Here is a 12,317-nt window from a genome sequence, read left to right on the forward strand (position 1 = left end):
CCCCCCAAACATTTTTCCATGCATTTAATTTTACATAAATGGGCTTGTGCTGCACACACCTTTCTGTTTCCTGCTTTTTTCATTTGACAATATATAAGCATCATTTAAAAAAAAACTTTATTTTAAAATAATTTCAAATTTACGGGACAGTTCAAAAATAATATAAAACCCATACAGAGAACTCCTCCAACATACCCCCCAATCCAGATGCCCAGATCCGCCAACTTTTAACATTTTGCCACCCACATTAAAGTACCATTTTAAATGGCTGCAATATGTTTCATTCAGTAAGCATTCCATAATTTACTCAACCGCTTCTCTACTGTCGCACATTTAGGTCGTTTCCAGTGTGTTGTTATAATCACAGCCAGCATCTGTTGAGTGCTATGTATTGGACACGGTTGTAAGCATTTCCTGTGCAGTGACTTATGTACTCCTGACAACAGGAATTTTTATTTCCCCCATTTTACAGATAAAGAAATTGAGGTCCAAAGTTAGAGCAGGGATTCGAATCCCAGGAAGTCAGACTTGGGGCCCATGTCTGAATCAGCCGCTCTGCTGTTTCTCACATCTTCTTCGTGCCTTCCTGTTTTCTGTATGGTTTTCTTAGGGTAGAATCTCCAAGATGAAAATGGGTCAGTGGGGCCTTAGCATATGGCTGTGGGGATGAGTGACCAAGGTCACGTGGGGAACAAGGACACATCGAGGGGGGAACGTGCTGCTCCAGGAACTGAGAAGCCAGGGTAACGGAAGGACCATCTGTGTGGACATTGAAGTCACCAAGAAATAATTTAGGAGAAAAGGACACTGACCCAGGAAATAAGAACCCAAGGAATGATGAGGAGTGATGCGGGGGACCAGGGGTGGATATAGCCTGATAACGTGAAAGTCAACGCTGGTTTTTTAGAAGGAGGGAGACAGAATAGTCAGAGAGCAGTAGCGAGGACAAGGAGAGCCCATGGGCTATGGGAGAGAACAGTCACCCCGAAAACCTACAGGAAACCTCAGGGAGTGGAGGGGGTGCAGGGCTGTAGGCTCTGGGGATAGGAGCCGACACAGTCCTGGGCGTCCTGAAGCCGCCAACGTGGACACAGACAAGGGACAAGGGACGTGGTGGTTTTACCGCTAATGGTCTAAGGCAGATAGAGGTGGTGAGGCCTGAGGGTAGGGACACAGGAAGGGTGGAGCCTGCTGAGCTGTGGGGTCTGTCTTTGCTACTGCTGGTGGAGTCAGAGCCAGGACCTGGGCAGGGCCTCGGGAGCCCCACAGCTATCCGGAGGAGATGCAGGGAGGGCGTGGGGAGAGGTCTGCTTGGTGGTGACAAAGTGTGGGGGCTCAGCACCTTCCCACGATCTGGGCCTGACTCTCCCCCTCACACCCCCCATGGTGCCCACAGCGAACCCATCCTACGTGCCCCCACCCCAGTGCCAGCCGGGCGAGTTTGCCTGTGCCAATAGCCGCTGCGTCCAGGAGCGATGGAAGTGCGACGGAGACAACGACTGCCTGGACAACAGTGACGAGGCCCCGGCCCTCTGCCGTGAGTGCCCTGCCCCTCTCCATGGGGCAGCGGGCCTGCGGGGCCTGGGTGGGGCGCTGGGGGCCCCACGCACGTGCTGACCGCTGACCTGTCCCGCCCCAGATCAGCACACCTGCCCCTCGGACCGCTTCAAGTGTGAGAACAACCGATGCATCCCCAACCGCTGGCTCTGTGACGGGGACAATGACTGTGGGAACAGTGAGGATGAGTCCAATGCCACGTGTTCAGGTGCGGGAAGGGGGGTGGATGCTGATGGGGAAAACCAGGCCTAGGAGGACAGAGACATGAGAAGAGGACGGAGGAGCTCAAGGCTAAGGGGAAGGAGCCCTGAGTAAGAGGGGACATTCTGCTGGGCCCCTGCCAAGGAGGACAGGGCAGGCTGAGGAAGAGGGGAAGCTGAGATTGCACGTGGCCACAGGGTCACAGTTCAAGACAGGAGATGAGGGGGAAGGATGGAACTTCTCCTTGGAGGCTACCAGAGACAGAGAGAGAGACAGAGAGAAACGTGGGGTAAAGTCTCTGGTGTGAGGTCACAGATGATTTTGGACTTCTCTAAGAGAAGTGGTTTTGCGATGCTTGGGGAGACCTCCTGATGGGCAGAGAATACAAGGAAGGAAAAGGGAGTGAGGAAAGGGAAATAGACCACGAGAACTTACTCCCATCCCTGCCCGCCAGCCCGCACCTGCCCACCCAACCAGTTCTCCTGTGCCAGCGGCCGCTGCATCCCCATCTCCTGGACGTGTGATCTGGATGATGACTGTGGGGACCGCTCAGATGAGTCGGCCTTGTGTGGTAAAGAGGGAACGGCAGGCCTGGATAGGTCAGGGGGAAGAGAAACTTGTGAAAACCAGCCTGGGAGGGGGGGAGAAGCTCACGAGAACTAGCCTGGGAGGGGGGGAGAAGCTCATGAGAACTAGCCTGGGATGGGGGGAGAAGTTCACGAGAACTAGCCTGGGATGGGGGGAGAAGTTCACGAGAACTAGCCTGGGAGGGGGGAGAAGCTCACGAGAACTAGCCTGGGATGGGGGGAGAAGTTCACGAGAACTAGCCTGGGAGGGGGGAGAAGCTCACGAAAACTAGCCAGGGATGGGGGAGAAGCTCACGAGAACTAGCCAGGGATGGGGGAGCTCAGGAGAACTAGTCCTGGGACGGCAGCGGGGGGCAGGGAGAGGGAGGCCTGGAGCCTTGAGCGAGTGACTCAAACTCCAAGAGCCTCTGTGAGTTCCACTGCATGGTGGGGGGCAGTGATGCACCTACATCACATTACTTGAGGGTCCAAGGCACCCATGCTTGAATAGCACGTGCACGGTTTGGGGGGCACGGGTGGTTCAGTAGTAGAATGCATGCCAACCATGCACTCCCACCCACCCTTTCCCCCGCCAAAAAAAGAAAGGCCTGTGTTTGGGACCCAGTAGCTTGAAAAAAGGATGCTAGCAGGGGCGGGTGTGAGCGAGCAGAGTTTCAGGCTGAAGCGCCACTGCTTGGCCTCCCCTTCCCTGTCTGACAGGGCAGCAGGCTGGGACAGTCTCGTGGGCCCACGCTACCCAGTGCCTGAAGCTGTGTAACCTTGAGGATGGCCCTACTCAGCTACTCTTTCTCCCTGACAGCCTATCCCACCTGCTTCCCCCTGACTCAGTTTACCTGCAACAATGGCAGATGTATCAACATCAACTGGCGATGTGACAATGGTGAGCGCTTGCCTCCCTCCTGCCCTGATCCCTAGGACAGCTGGAAGCCACAGCCAGGCCCCGGACAGGAGGACGGGTTTTGAGATTCAAATCAAGGCCTCTCTCCTGTAGAGTGAAGCCCCACTGGGTTGTCTGGGACAAAAGTGGAAGAGCCAGAAATACCGTGGGGGTGCCGAGATGGGCTTAGGGGATGCCCTGCCCATCCTCCGGCAGAGGGGAGGTTGGCGACCCAGGGGACAGATGAGCGAAAAGGGCCAGAGGGGCAGAGCCCGGAGAGCCCAGTGCCCAGCTCCCTTCCCCCTGCAACCTCCCCATCTCCTGGAGCCCTGGTGTACCCTCCCGGCTTCAAGCTCGGGAGCCCACCTGGTGATCAGCCACGGACCCGGCGATGTCAGCCCTGAGCTAAGGGGCCGGCTGTGCGTGTAACGTGTGGGCAGCAGGAGGAGGTGGGGGGAGCGGGCGTGCGCTGTCTCGGGGCTCTGGGTGTGTCTGGTGTTGTGTTGTGACGTGTTGTGCCAGGGGCTCCTGTCCTGGCTAAAGTGTGAGAGGATGTGCTGGTCGGTGCCACGTTGCCTCTCACCTTTGCCGTGTCTCGTGTGCCAATGGTTGCCCTGGCGATTTCTGTGTTTCAGAGAAGGATTGTGGGGACGGCTCTGACGAAAAGACCTGTCCTGAGCCTGCCGGTCAGTGCATAGAAGCACATGCACCATCACCCCAGAGCCCCAGCCTGGCCTCGGGCTGCCTCCAGGCCCCCCAGGCAGCTCCCCTCCCCGAGATCTCCCAGGATGGCGAGAAAAAAACAGGGAGAGAGGAGAAAGCACAGGGAGAGAGACCGTAGAAAAGAAAGGAGGAGAGAGGGCAGAGGAAAGGCGGTAACTGAGAGGTGGGCAAGAACAGCACAATAAAGAGGAGGAGGAGAGAGGGAGAAGCAAATCTTGGGAAAAAGGCAGAACACATCCCCAGGCGGGTAGCCAGGCCCCACTGTTCCCAGGTTTCCTGTAAATCTGGAGGGGATTCTGTAGCCCCAAGCCACGAGGCCTAGACCCGGATGCTCATTCAGTCAGTCTCAGACACGTTCTTGCCAGAAGTGGCCCCGACCCTTCCCTGCTGCCAGCCCCGGAGACGGCAGCCCAGCATTGCCTGAGTTCAGGGTGGGGGCTAGATTGCACCCTTCCCGTCCCAGCCGAGAGGAGTCGCCCACATTCCTCCCACTTCTCTCCCTCCACAACCAGAAATTCCTGCCTCACCCCAGAAGTGAGTGGATCCTGTTCCCACACATTGCCAAAGACAGGAAAGACCGTTTCCTGTCCCCCAGGCCCAGCCTTTGCAGAATTTGGGGAAAGGGCCCTTCTGGAGCCCCCCCCCCCCGCCACTCCCTGCCCCAGCTGCGTGGGCCATGGTGCATGCTGCAATCTATGCAGTTTCTGTGTCTTTTCTGTTTGTTATTTTCTCAGTGGGGGGTTTGGGGTGGGCAGAGGGTGGGAACGGGGAGTTGGGAGTGGGGACCCCAAGCTGGGGTCACAGAGAAGGTTGCTCTGCTGATTCTCTCCCCCCGCCTTGTCCCCCACCCCCCGCCTCCCCAGACAATGACTGTGGGGACAACAGTGATGAGGCCGGCTGCAGCCACTCCTGCTCTAGCACCCAATTCAAGTGCAACAGCGGCCGCTGCATCCCCGAGCACTGGACCTGCGATGGTGACAACGACTGCGGGGACTACAGTGACGAAACGCACGCCAACTGCACCAATCAGGGTGGGCACCTCAGGGCCAGCAGGCAGGGACAGGTGGTGCCCACTGCACCAACCCTAGGCACATCTCTCCACCCATCTGCCCCATAGGGTGCCAGCTACCTTCTGGGAACCAGAGATAGAGTAGAGACAACTCTTATCTTCTGAACCTCCTGTCCTGTGGGAGAGGGAGATTCCCGGCACGTCCTTACCGCACACTGTGAAGATCTTACTTAGTCTTTGCTGTCGGGTGGCCTTGGGTTTTAGCTCCTGCTCTGCAACTTATTATCTGGGTGGCCTTGAGCAAGTTACTTGATCTCTGGGAAGAGCGTCTGTGAGTGTCATCTGCACCATGGGGGCAATAATGATGCCTACATCTCAGCATTATGTGAGGATTCAGTGCACCCAGGCTCGAAAAGCACTGCACACGAGCCTGTGTTTGGAACCAGTACTTTGGAAAAAGGATGGTCGCAGGGGCGGGGATGAGTGAGCACAATTGGCTCTGTGAGGCTCCCCCATGCCCAGGCCTCCAGGGTGCAGCCAGAGGGCTGGTGGGCACCAAGTTTGCTGGAGGGCCTGGTTCCTGTCAAGGGGAACTGGCTCTGGCCAGCTGCTGTCATGTGGAATGCAAGCCTGACTTGCCCTGGCTTCAAGAGAAGTGAGAAATACAGAATCATTGGTGAAATCTACGGTTTTTCACACTGGCCATTGACTTAAAAAGCGATAAAAATAGAGGCCTTGTCTGGTCCCTGACCAACAGCTTCCATCCCCTGCCTCATAGAGTTCAGGTGCGGGAATAGGACTAAATGGTAGTGAGCACAGCTGTGAGCCCAGCCCAGGGCAGGGAGCACAGGGAAGGTCACAGAGGCGCGGGAGACAGGAACGAGTCCCCAGAGCCATCTCCAGGAAGGGCCTCAAGAGTGGGACAGGTAATGGTGCGCTGGGGCTCCCAGAAGGGAGGCCGTGTGATGTGGTGGGAAGAGTTCCCTGCTCTACCCTGACGAGCTGGGCAGACTTGGACAAGTCACTTCATTTTAGCCTTGGCGTCCTCCTTTCTGAAATGGGATGAGATATGCGAGGGGCCTGGCACGTGGGAGCGGGGTATTGTGGCTGGAAGCAGCTGTTAACTATGATTGTGAGCTGGGGTAGAGGTGCAACTTGAGTTGGGTTCTCATGAAGGACTGTGGATAAGTGGACAAGAGGGAGGACCTTCGGGGGCAGATGGGAGAAGCCTGGAGAACCCACCAGTGAAGAGTCAGGGGCCCCTCACCCAGCCTCCTGAGCCAGTTGTCCATGGAACTGCAACGGGGAGCCTAAGCTTGCTCAGAGAACATGAGTCAGTCCACGCCCCACCCCGGCCCACAACCCGGCAGTGGTTCCCTGCACACCTAGAATAAATGCTGACCCCTCTCTGACCTGCAGGACGCTTACCTCTCTGATCTGCGTTCCTGCCATTCATCTTGTTCATTCCACTTAGCTACCTAAGCCTCCTGGGCATGTTCTGAATATGCCCAGATTCTATCTCAGAGACTTTGTACTGGCTGTTCCCTCTGCGTGGAACGCTGTTCCAGGCACCCTCACAGCTCATTGTCTCACTTCATTCAGGTCTCTGCTTAAATGTCTCTTGCTCAACAGCCTTCCCTGACTGTCGTACCTGAAGTATCATCCCCGGCATTCTTTAGCCTTCACCTGGCTTTGTCTCCATGGCATTTATCACTGTCTGTAATTACATTTTGCATGTACTTTTGTCTTTATTTGTCTCTCTTCCCTGGTAGAACCTAAGCTTCATGAGGGTAAGGACTTTGTCTTGTTGTTTGCTGGTACCTTGAACAGTGCCTGATACACAGTAGGCGCTCAACCAATGTTTGTGGAGTGAATGAGTGAAACAGGTTAGGCTAAGGGGGTGGAAAAGTTTTTGAGTTCTGGCCTAGCAAATTACTTATCCGATCAAGATCTCATCAGTAAAACAGGGCGATAAGATGAGAGTGTGTTACACCTCCTGACTCTTATACCAGTCAGTGCTTCCAAGAAGTGTCAGCAGGGCTAAGAGAACCTTCCATCCAGGCCTCAGCTCATGGCTCTGGGCTGGGCACTGCAGGAGGGTGTTGGGGAGGCAGAGATGGGAGTGGCTGACTGGGGAGCCTCTCCCACCCTGTTGATGTCCTCCACCTGTCCCCCTGCAGCCACAAGGCCCCCTGGTGGCTGCCACAGTGATGAATTCCAGTGCCGGCTCGATGGCCTTTGCATCCCCCTGCGGTGGCGCTGTGATGGGGACACTGACTGCATGGACTCCAGTGACGAGAAGAGCTGTGAGGGGGTGACCCACGTCTGTGACCCTAATGTCAAGTTTGGCTGCAAGGACTCAGGTGAAAAAGAGAATTTGAGGGAGCTTGGGTTGGGGCAATGTGGGCAGGATGAGACCATGTTGAAAGCAGAGAACAGTGGCAAGAGGGCACTGTGTGGGGTAGGGGTGGAGATATTGTGAGGCAACAGGTGGTACAGAGATAGCATGTATCCATGATATGTGGGGGAAGCCATGAATGGGCTGGGCCCCACCCAAAAGTCCTTAGGAAACAAAACCCCACCAGAGCTGAACTCTGCACCTCCTATGAATTTCTGCCTTCTGTGTGGCCTGTGAGAATTTGACCGAAAAAGCCTCAGAGTTCCTAGTGGACCCCAAGGCATTGTAGTCATGACCCTACTAGAGGAATCCTGCTGTGTCTGGAAAGAAGGGGAAAGGGCAGGGAGAGCCCCACTATCCAGACGTGGCCCCTCATACTATACCCATCCCTCAGCTCGGTGTATCAGCAAAGCATGGGTGTGTGATGGTGACAGTGACTGTGAAGATAACTCAGATGAGGAGAACTGTGAGTCCCTGGCCTGCAGGCCACCCTCACACCCGTGCGCCAACAACACCTCAGTCTGCCTGCCCCCCGACAAGCTGTGCGATGGCAACGATGACTGTGGAGACGGCTCAGATGAGGGCGAGCTCTGTGGTGAGGCCCAAGCCTGGGCAGTGGCCCCAGGCAGAGAAGTGGGGAGGGTGACTGGGTAAAGAGCCCACCAAGGCCAGGGCAGGTGAAACAGAGCAGGCTCTGGAGGGAGAGATCTGAGACTAGGAGAGGACAGCTGGTTGCTGGGTACCCAGAGCAGTTACCAACAGCCAGCATTGATTTAGGGCCCCCTGTGCTACATGCTGCACACTGTTAGGGCATTTCATCCACTCAGCAGTCCTAGAGGATAGGTGCTATTATATCCCCATTTTACAGATGAGACAACTGAGGCCCAGGGAGGTTAAATAACTTGTCCAAGGTCACACAGCTCCTAAAGCACTGTGGAGACCAAGTGTGCAACCCATCCCTGCAGGAGCAGAACCTCCCCCACACTCACACCACGCTGCTGCAGAGCAGTGGAGAGCAGGCACCTTGGAGATGGACAGTGCCCGGGTTGAGTGTTGATGTGGTCAGGGCAGTCTTCTCAGAGGACATAGGGCTTTAACTGGGTTCCCAAGGACGGGTAGAACGTAGAGTGAGTGAAGTCAGGGGAGGAGGGTGTGCTTTCAAGATCAAAGGAAACGAGGCAGATGGGGCTGGGGGTCAGGGAGGTCCACATGCTGTGTCTCGGGGATGATGAGCAGAGCAGCCTTATCTCTTGTCACCCCTCCTCCAAGCATCGCGGAGCAGTGGGTTCCTTCAAAGGAGAGGAATGGGAGATAAGGCAGGCTGGGGCTGGCCCAGGAGAACTGCTGACAGGTCATCAGTCAGGGCAGCCAACTCCTGAGGCTTGGCAGATTCCAAGGTGTGTCAGAGGACATGGGGGCGGGATATTCCCTACCGCACCCCTACGCCAAATCACACCCAAATCAGGAAGAGATGAAGGACAGGGGACTGAACATACGCAACCTCCCAGAGAGGAGGCAAAGAATGGGGTGCTCCCTGTGGGCCCGGGAAGGGGCAGGGAGAGACCAGAGAGACGCACCTTATATGTGGGTGCTCCTTAAGGTCAGGCCGGGCGGGTGCTGGGAGCCCCACCCTCCGGAAAGTTTGGGGCAGAGACTTGGCAAGGAATGCGAAAGTGGGGCGTGGTTCTATCTCAGCTGCCCCTGCCCTGCCTCCTGCTGGGGGTCCTGACTCTGAGCCTGTGCCCCCCCTCCCGCCCCCCAGATCAGTGCTCTCTGAATAACGGCGGCTGCAGCCACAACTGCTCAGTGGCGCCCGGCGAGGGCCTTGTGTGCTCGTGCCCTCTGGGCATGGAGCTGGGGCCCGACAACCACACCTGCCGGATCCAGAGCTACTGTGCCAAGCACCTCAAGTGCAGCCAGAAGTGCGACCAGAACAAGTTCAGCGTGAAATGCTCCTGCTACGAGGGCTGGGTCTTGGAGCCTGATGGCGAGAGCTGCCGCAGCCTGGGTGAGACGGCGAGGGGCGGCCGGGCAGGCCGGGGCAGGCCCCTGGGCAGCCGTGGGCTGGGCACAGGCGGCTCGATGCCAAAGCTCCAGGGTTCCCTTCGGGCCCCGATGCCAGGACCCACCGAGGCCCTACCTGCACCAAGCCCCTCGCTGACCCCTATCTTCCGCGTCCCCACCCAGACCCCTTCAAGCCCTTCATCATCTTCTCCAACCGCCACGAGATCCGGCGCATCGACCTTCACAAAGGGGACTACAGCGTCCTGGTGCCCGGCCTGCGCAACACCATCGCCCTGGACTTCCACCTCAGCCAGAGCGCCCTCTACTGGACCGACGTGGTGGAGGACAAGATCTACCGCGGGAAGCTGCTGGACAACGGAGGTGACCGCCAGGCCTGGGCTGATGCCTGGGGGGCGGGGGAGCACATGGGCACTCAGGCCCGGATCCAGGCCCCCCCGAAGCCCTTAGCACCCCCATCCCACCCCCACCCTCCTGTTAATTGGGTTAGATTTTGCTGTGGGTCTCAGTGCCTGACGCCCCGTAATTATCATCAGCAGAGCTGCCAGCCTGATAATTAACAAAATGATCAGCCTTTCCTCAGAACGGCCTGGAGCTCGGCTCCCCAAATCCCAAAATTATAGACTCGAAAGGAAAAGAGCCATTTGGGGGATGGGCTACCTGAACCCCATCATCTGTTCCAAGGCAACCTGACCTGTCAGACTTCATTCATTCTGCCAAGGAATGAGCATCTGCTGTATACACTGGGCGCTGGGGGTCCAGCCATGGTCAAAACGGGCCAAAATATCTGCCCTGATGCAGCTTCCAATCTAGAGGGGACATCAGACAATAGAACAAATAAGTGAACTATGGAATATGGTAGATGGTAATAAGTACTCTGGATTAAAAGAAAGGAGATAAAAAAGGGTAGGGGTAATGGGAGTTGCCATTTCAAATTGAGTGGTCAAGGAAGGCCCCCTGAGAAGGTGACTTCTGATTTGAGGGAGATTTGAGGGAGGCACATTTCACCAGAGGAGTTTGTATTATTTGTAATAGAGAAAACTTGGGACCATCCCAAATGTCCATCAACAAGGGAATTGGCGAAGGCAATTGTGATAATGCTCATACTGTGTGACAGTTTTTTTAAAATAATGAGATAAATGTATATGTGTCAACATGGGAAAATGTTTGAGACATTCTGTGGAGTGACTTCTAGAAAATTCTGTCCTCCACATCGAGTTCAGATCTGCCCAAAGCCTCCACCCTCTGTGCTGACCTCCTCCCTCAGGTGAGCTGTAAGCAGAAGGTAGCTGCCCCACCCAGCCCCTTCTGCAGGCTGCTAGCCAGTTTTCTCCCCTGGTGGGGCAGGGGTCTGGTGAGGAGAGTGGGAGGTTGGGGAACCCACTTTGGAATCTGGGGGCATCAGAGGTATTGGCGGGGTGTCCAGATTGAGGGTGGGTCTTCGAGGGACCCTAGGATCCATGGGGACTCTCACCTCCCACAACCCTCTTCTCCAGCCCTGACCAGTTTCGAGGTGGTGATTCAGTACGGCCTGGCCACGCCTGAGGGTCTGGCTGTAGACTGGATCGCAGGCAACATCTACTGGGTGGAGAGTAACCTGGACCAGATCGAGGTGGCCAAGCTGGATGGGACCCTTAGGACCACCCTGCTGGCTGGCGACATTGAGCACCCGAGGGCGATCGCACTGGACCCCCGGGATGGGTGAGGACCCGCCCGGGACACGGTCGTTCCCCATCCCGCCTTCTCCTAGAACCCTGCCCCAGTCCCTCCCCAGCTCCTCGGACTTTGGCTGCCCTGACCCCTCGCACCCTCCCCAGGATCCTGTTTTGGACTGACTGGGATGCTAGCCTGCCGCGCATCGAGGCAGCCTCCATGAGTGGGGCTGGGCGCCGCACCATCCACCGCGAGACCGGCTCGGGGGGCTGGCCCAACGGGCTCACCGTAGACTACCTGGAGAAGCGCATCCTCTGGATCGACGCCAGGTCGGCACCCGCCCTGTGCCACCCCCCACCACCACCGCCAGGGACTGGGGATGGGCAGAAGGCTCAGGGGACCTAGCGCCAGAAGCGGGCACACTGGGAGGAGGACCCCTGCACCGGGGGCTGCGGGAAGAGGTGCAGGCGGAAAGCATGCACGGGTGGGGGAACCCGTGGCTGTCCAAGTTGCACCCTATACAGGAGCGCCCAGCCAAGGACTGGGCCAGGGCAGAAATCCTCTCCACTCGCAAGGATGTGCGCTCTCCTGAGGTCGTGTCTGCCCAGAGGAAGGGCTGCCTCTTTCTCCTTTCACCAGGGCCTTTTATGTGCTTGCTAACAGCGGCCCCGGGGAGAAGCGAGCCCAGAGACCCAGGGCGGGGGAATCGGGGTCCCAGAGCTGGGGCCCTAGGACCGTAGGGTTCTCGCACCGCAGCCATTCTGTCGGCCTTGTCTGACCGTCAGGTTTTGGGGGAGAGTGCTTGAGCATGCTGAGGTGCGGGGGGGGCCGGGGGCCTGAGATCCCAAATGGCGTCCTCACTCTGCCCCGGTCACTCTTCCCAGGTCAGATGCCATTTACTCAGCCCGTTACGACGGCTCCGGACACATGGAGGTCCTCCGGGGACATGAGTTCCTGTCACACCCGTTCGCCGTGACACTGTATGGGGGGGAGGTGTACTGGACGGACTGGCGGACAAACACGCTGGCCAAGGCCAACAAGTGGACCGGCCACAACGTCACTGTGGTACAGAGGACCAACACCCAGCCCTTCGACCTGCAGGTGTACCACCCCTCCCGGCAGCCCATGGGTAAGGGACCCCGCGCCGCGGGGCAGTGGGGAGGAGCCGGCAGCCTCCCAGAACCCTGCGGAGAGCAGAAGGGGCCTGTGCTGGGCGGTGGGGGGGCCGGGCCAGCCTGTTGACAGAGCAGGGTCTGGCAGCGGGAGATGCCGGGACAGGGAGTGTGAGGG

The 12,317-nt window shown here is 57.4% G+C and overlaps 1 protein-coding gene across 1 annotated transcript in view; it reads left to right on the forward strand.

Annotated features, from left to right (window-relative positions):
• Window positions 1–12,317, forward strand: part of LRP1 (LDL receptor related protein 1) — an 81,213-nt gene that overhangs the window by 36,640 nt on the left and 32,256 nt on the right. Inside the window, exons 16-27 of the mRNA XM_077111125.1 lie at window positions 1,397–1,537; window positions 1,640–1,765; window positions 2,213–2,329; window positions 3,145–3,225; window positions 4,809–4,976; window positions 7,135–7,317; window positions 7,747–7,947; window positions 9,115–9,360; window positions 9,540–9,737; window positions 10,871–11,075; window positions 11,192–11,356; window positions 11,912–12,156. Of these exons, the coding sequence (XP_076967240.1) occupies window positions 1,397–1,537; window positions 1,640–1,765; window positions 2,213–2,329; window positions 3,145–3,225; window positions 4,809–4,976; window positions 7,135–7,317; window positions 7,747–7,947; window positions 9,115–9,360; window positions 9,540–9,737; window positions 10,871–11,075; window positions 11,192–11,356; window positions 11,912–12,156 (2,076 nt within the window). The remainder of the gene's footprint in view (window positions 1–1,396; window positions 1,538–1,639; window positions 1,766–2,212; window positions 2,330–3,144; window positions 3,226–4,808; window positions 4,977–7,134; window positions 7,318–7,746; window positions 7,948–9,114; window positions 9,361–9,539; window positions 9,738–10,870; window positions 11,076–11,191; window positions 11,357–11,911; window positions 12,157–12,317) is intronic.

This window comes from Tamandua tetradactyla, chromosome 7, assembly GCF_023851605.1.
Source record: "Tamandua tetradactyla isolate mTamTet1 chromosome 7, mTamTet1.pri, whole genome shotgun sequence".
Lineage (NCBI taxonomy): Eukaryota > Metazoa > Chordata > Mammalia > Pilosa > Myrmecophagidae > Tamandua > Tamandua tetradactyla.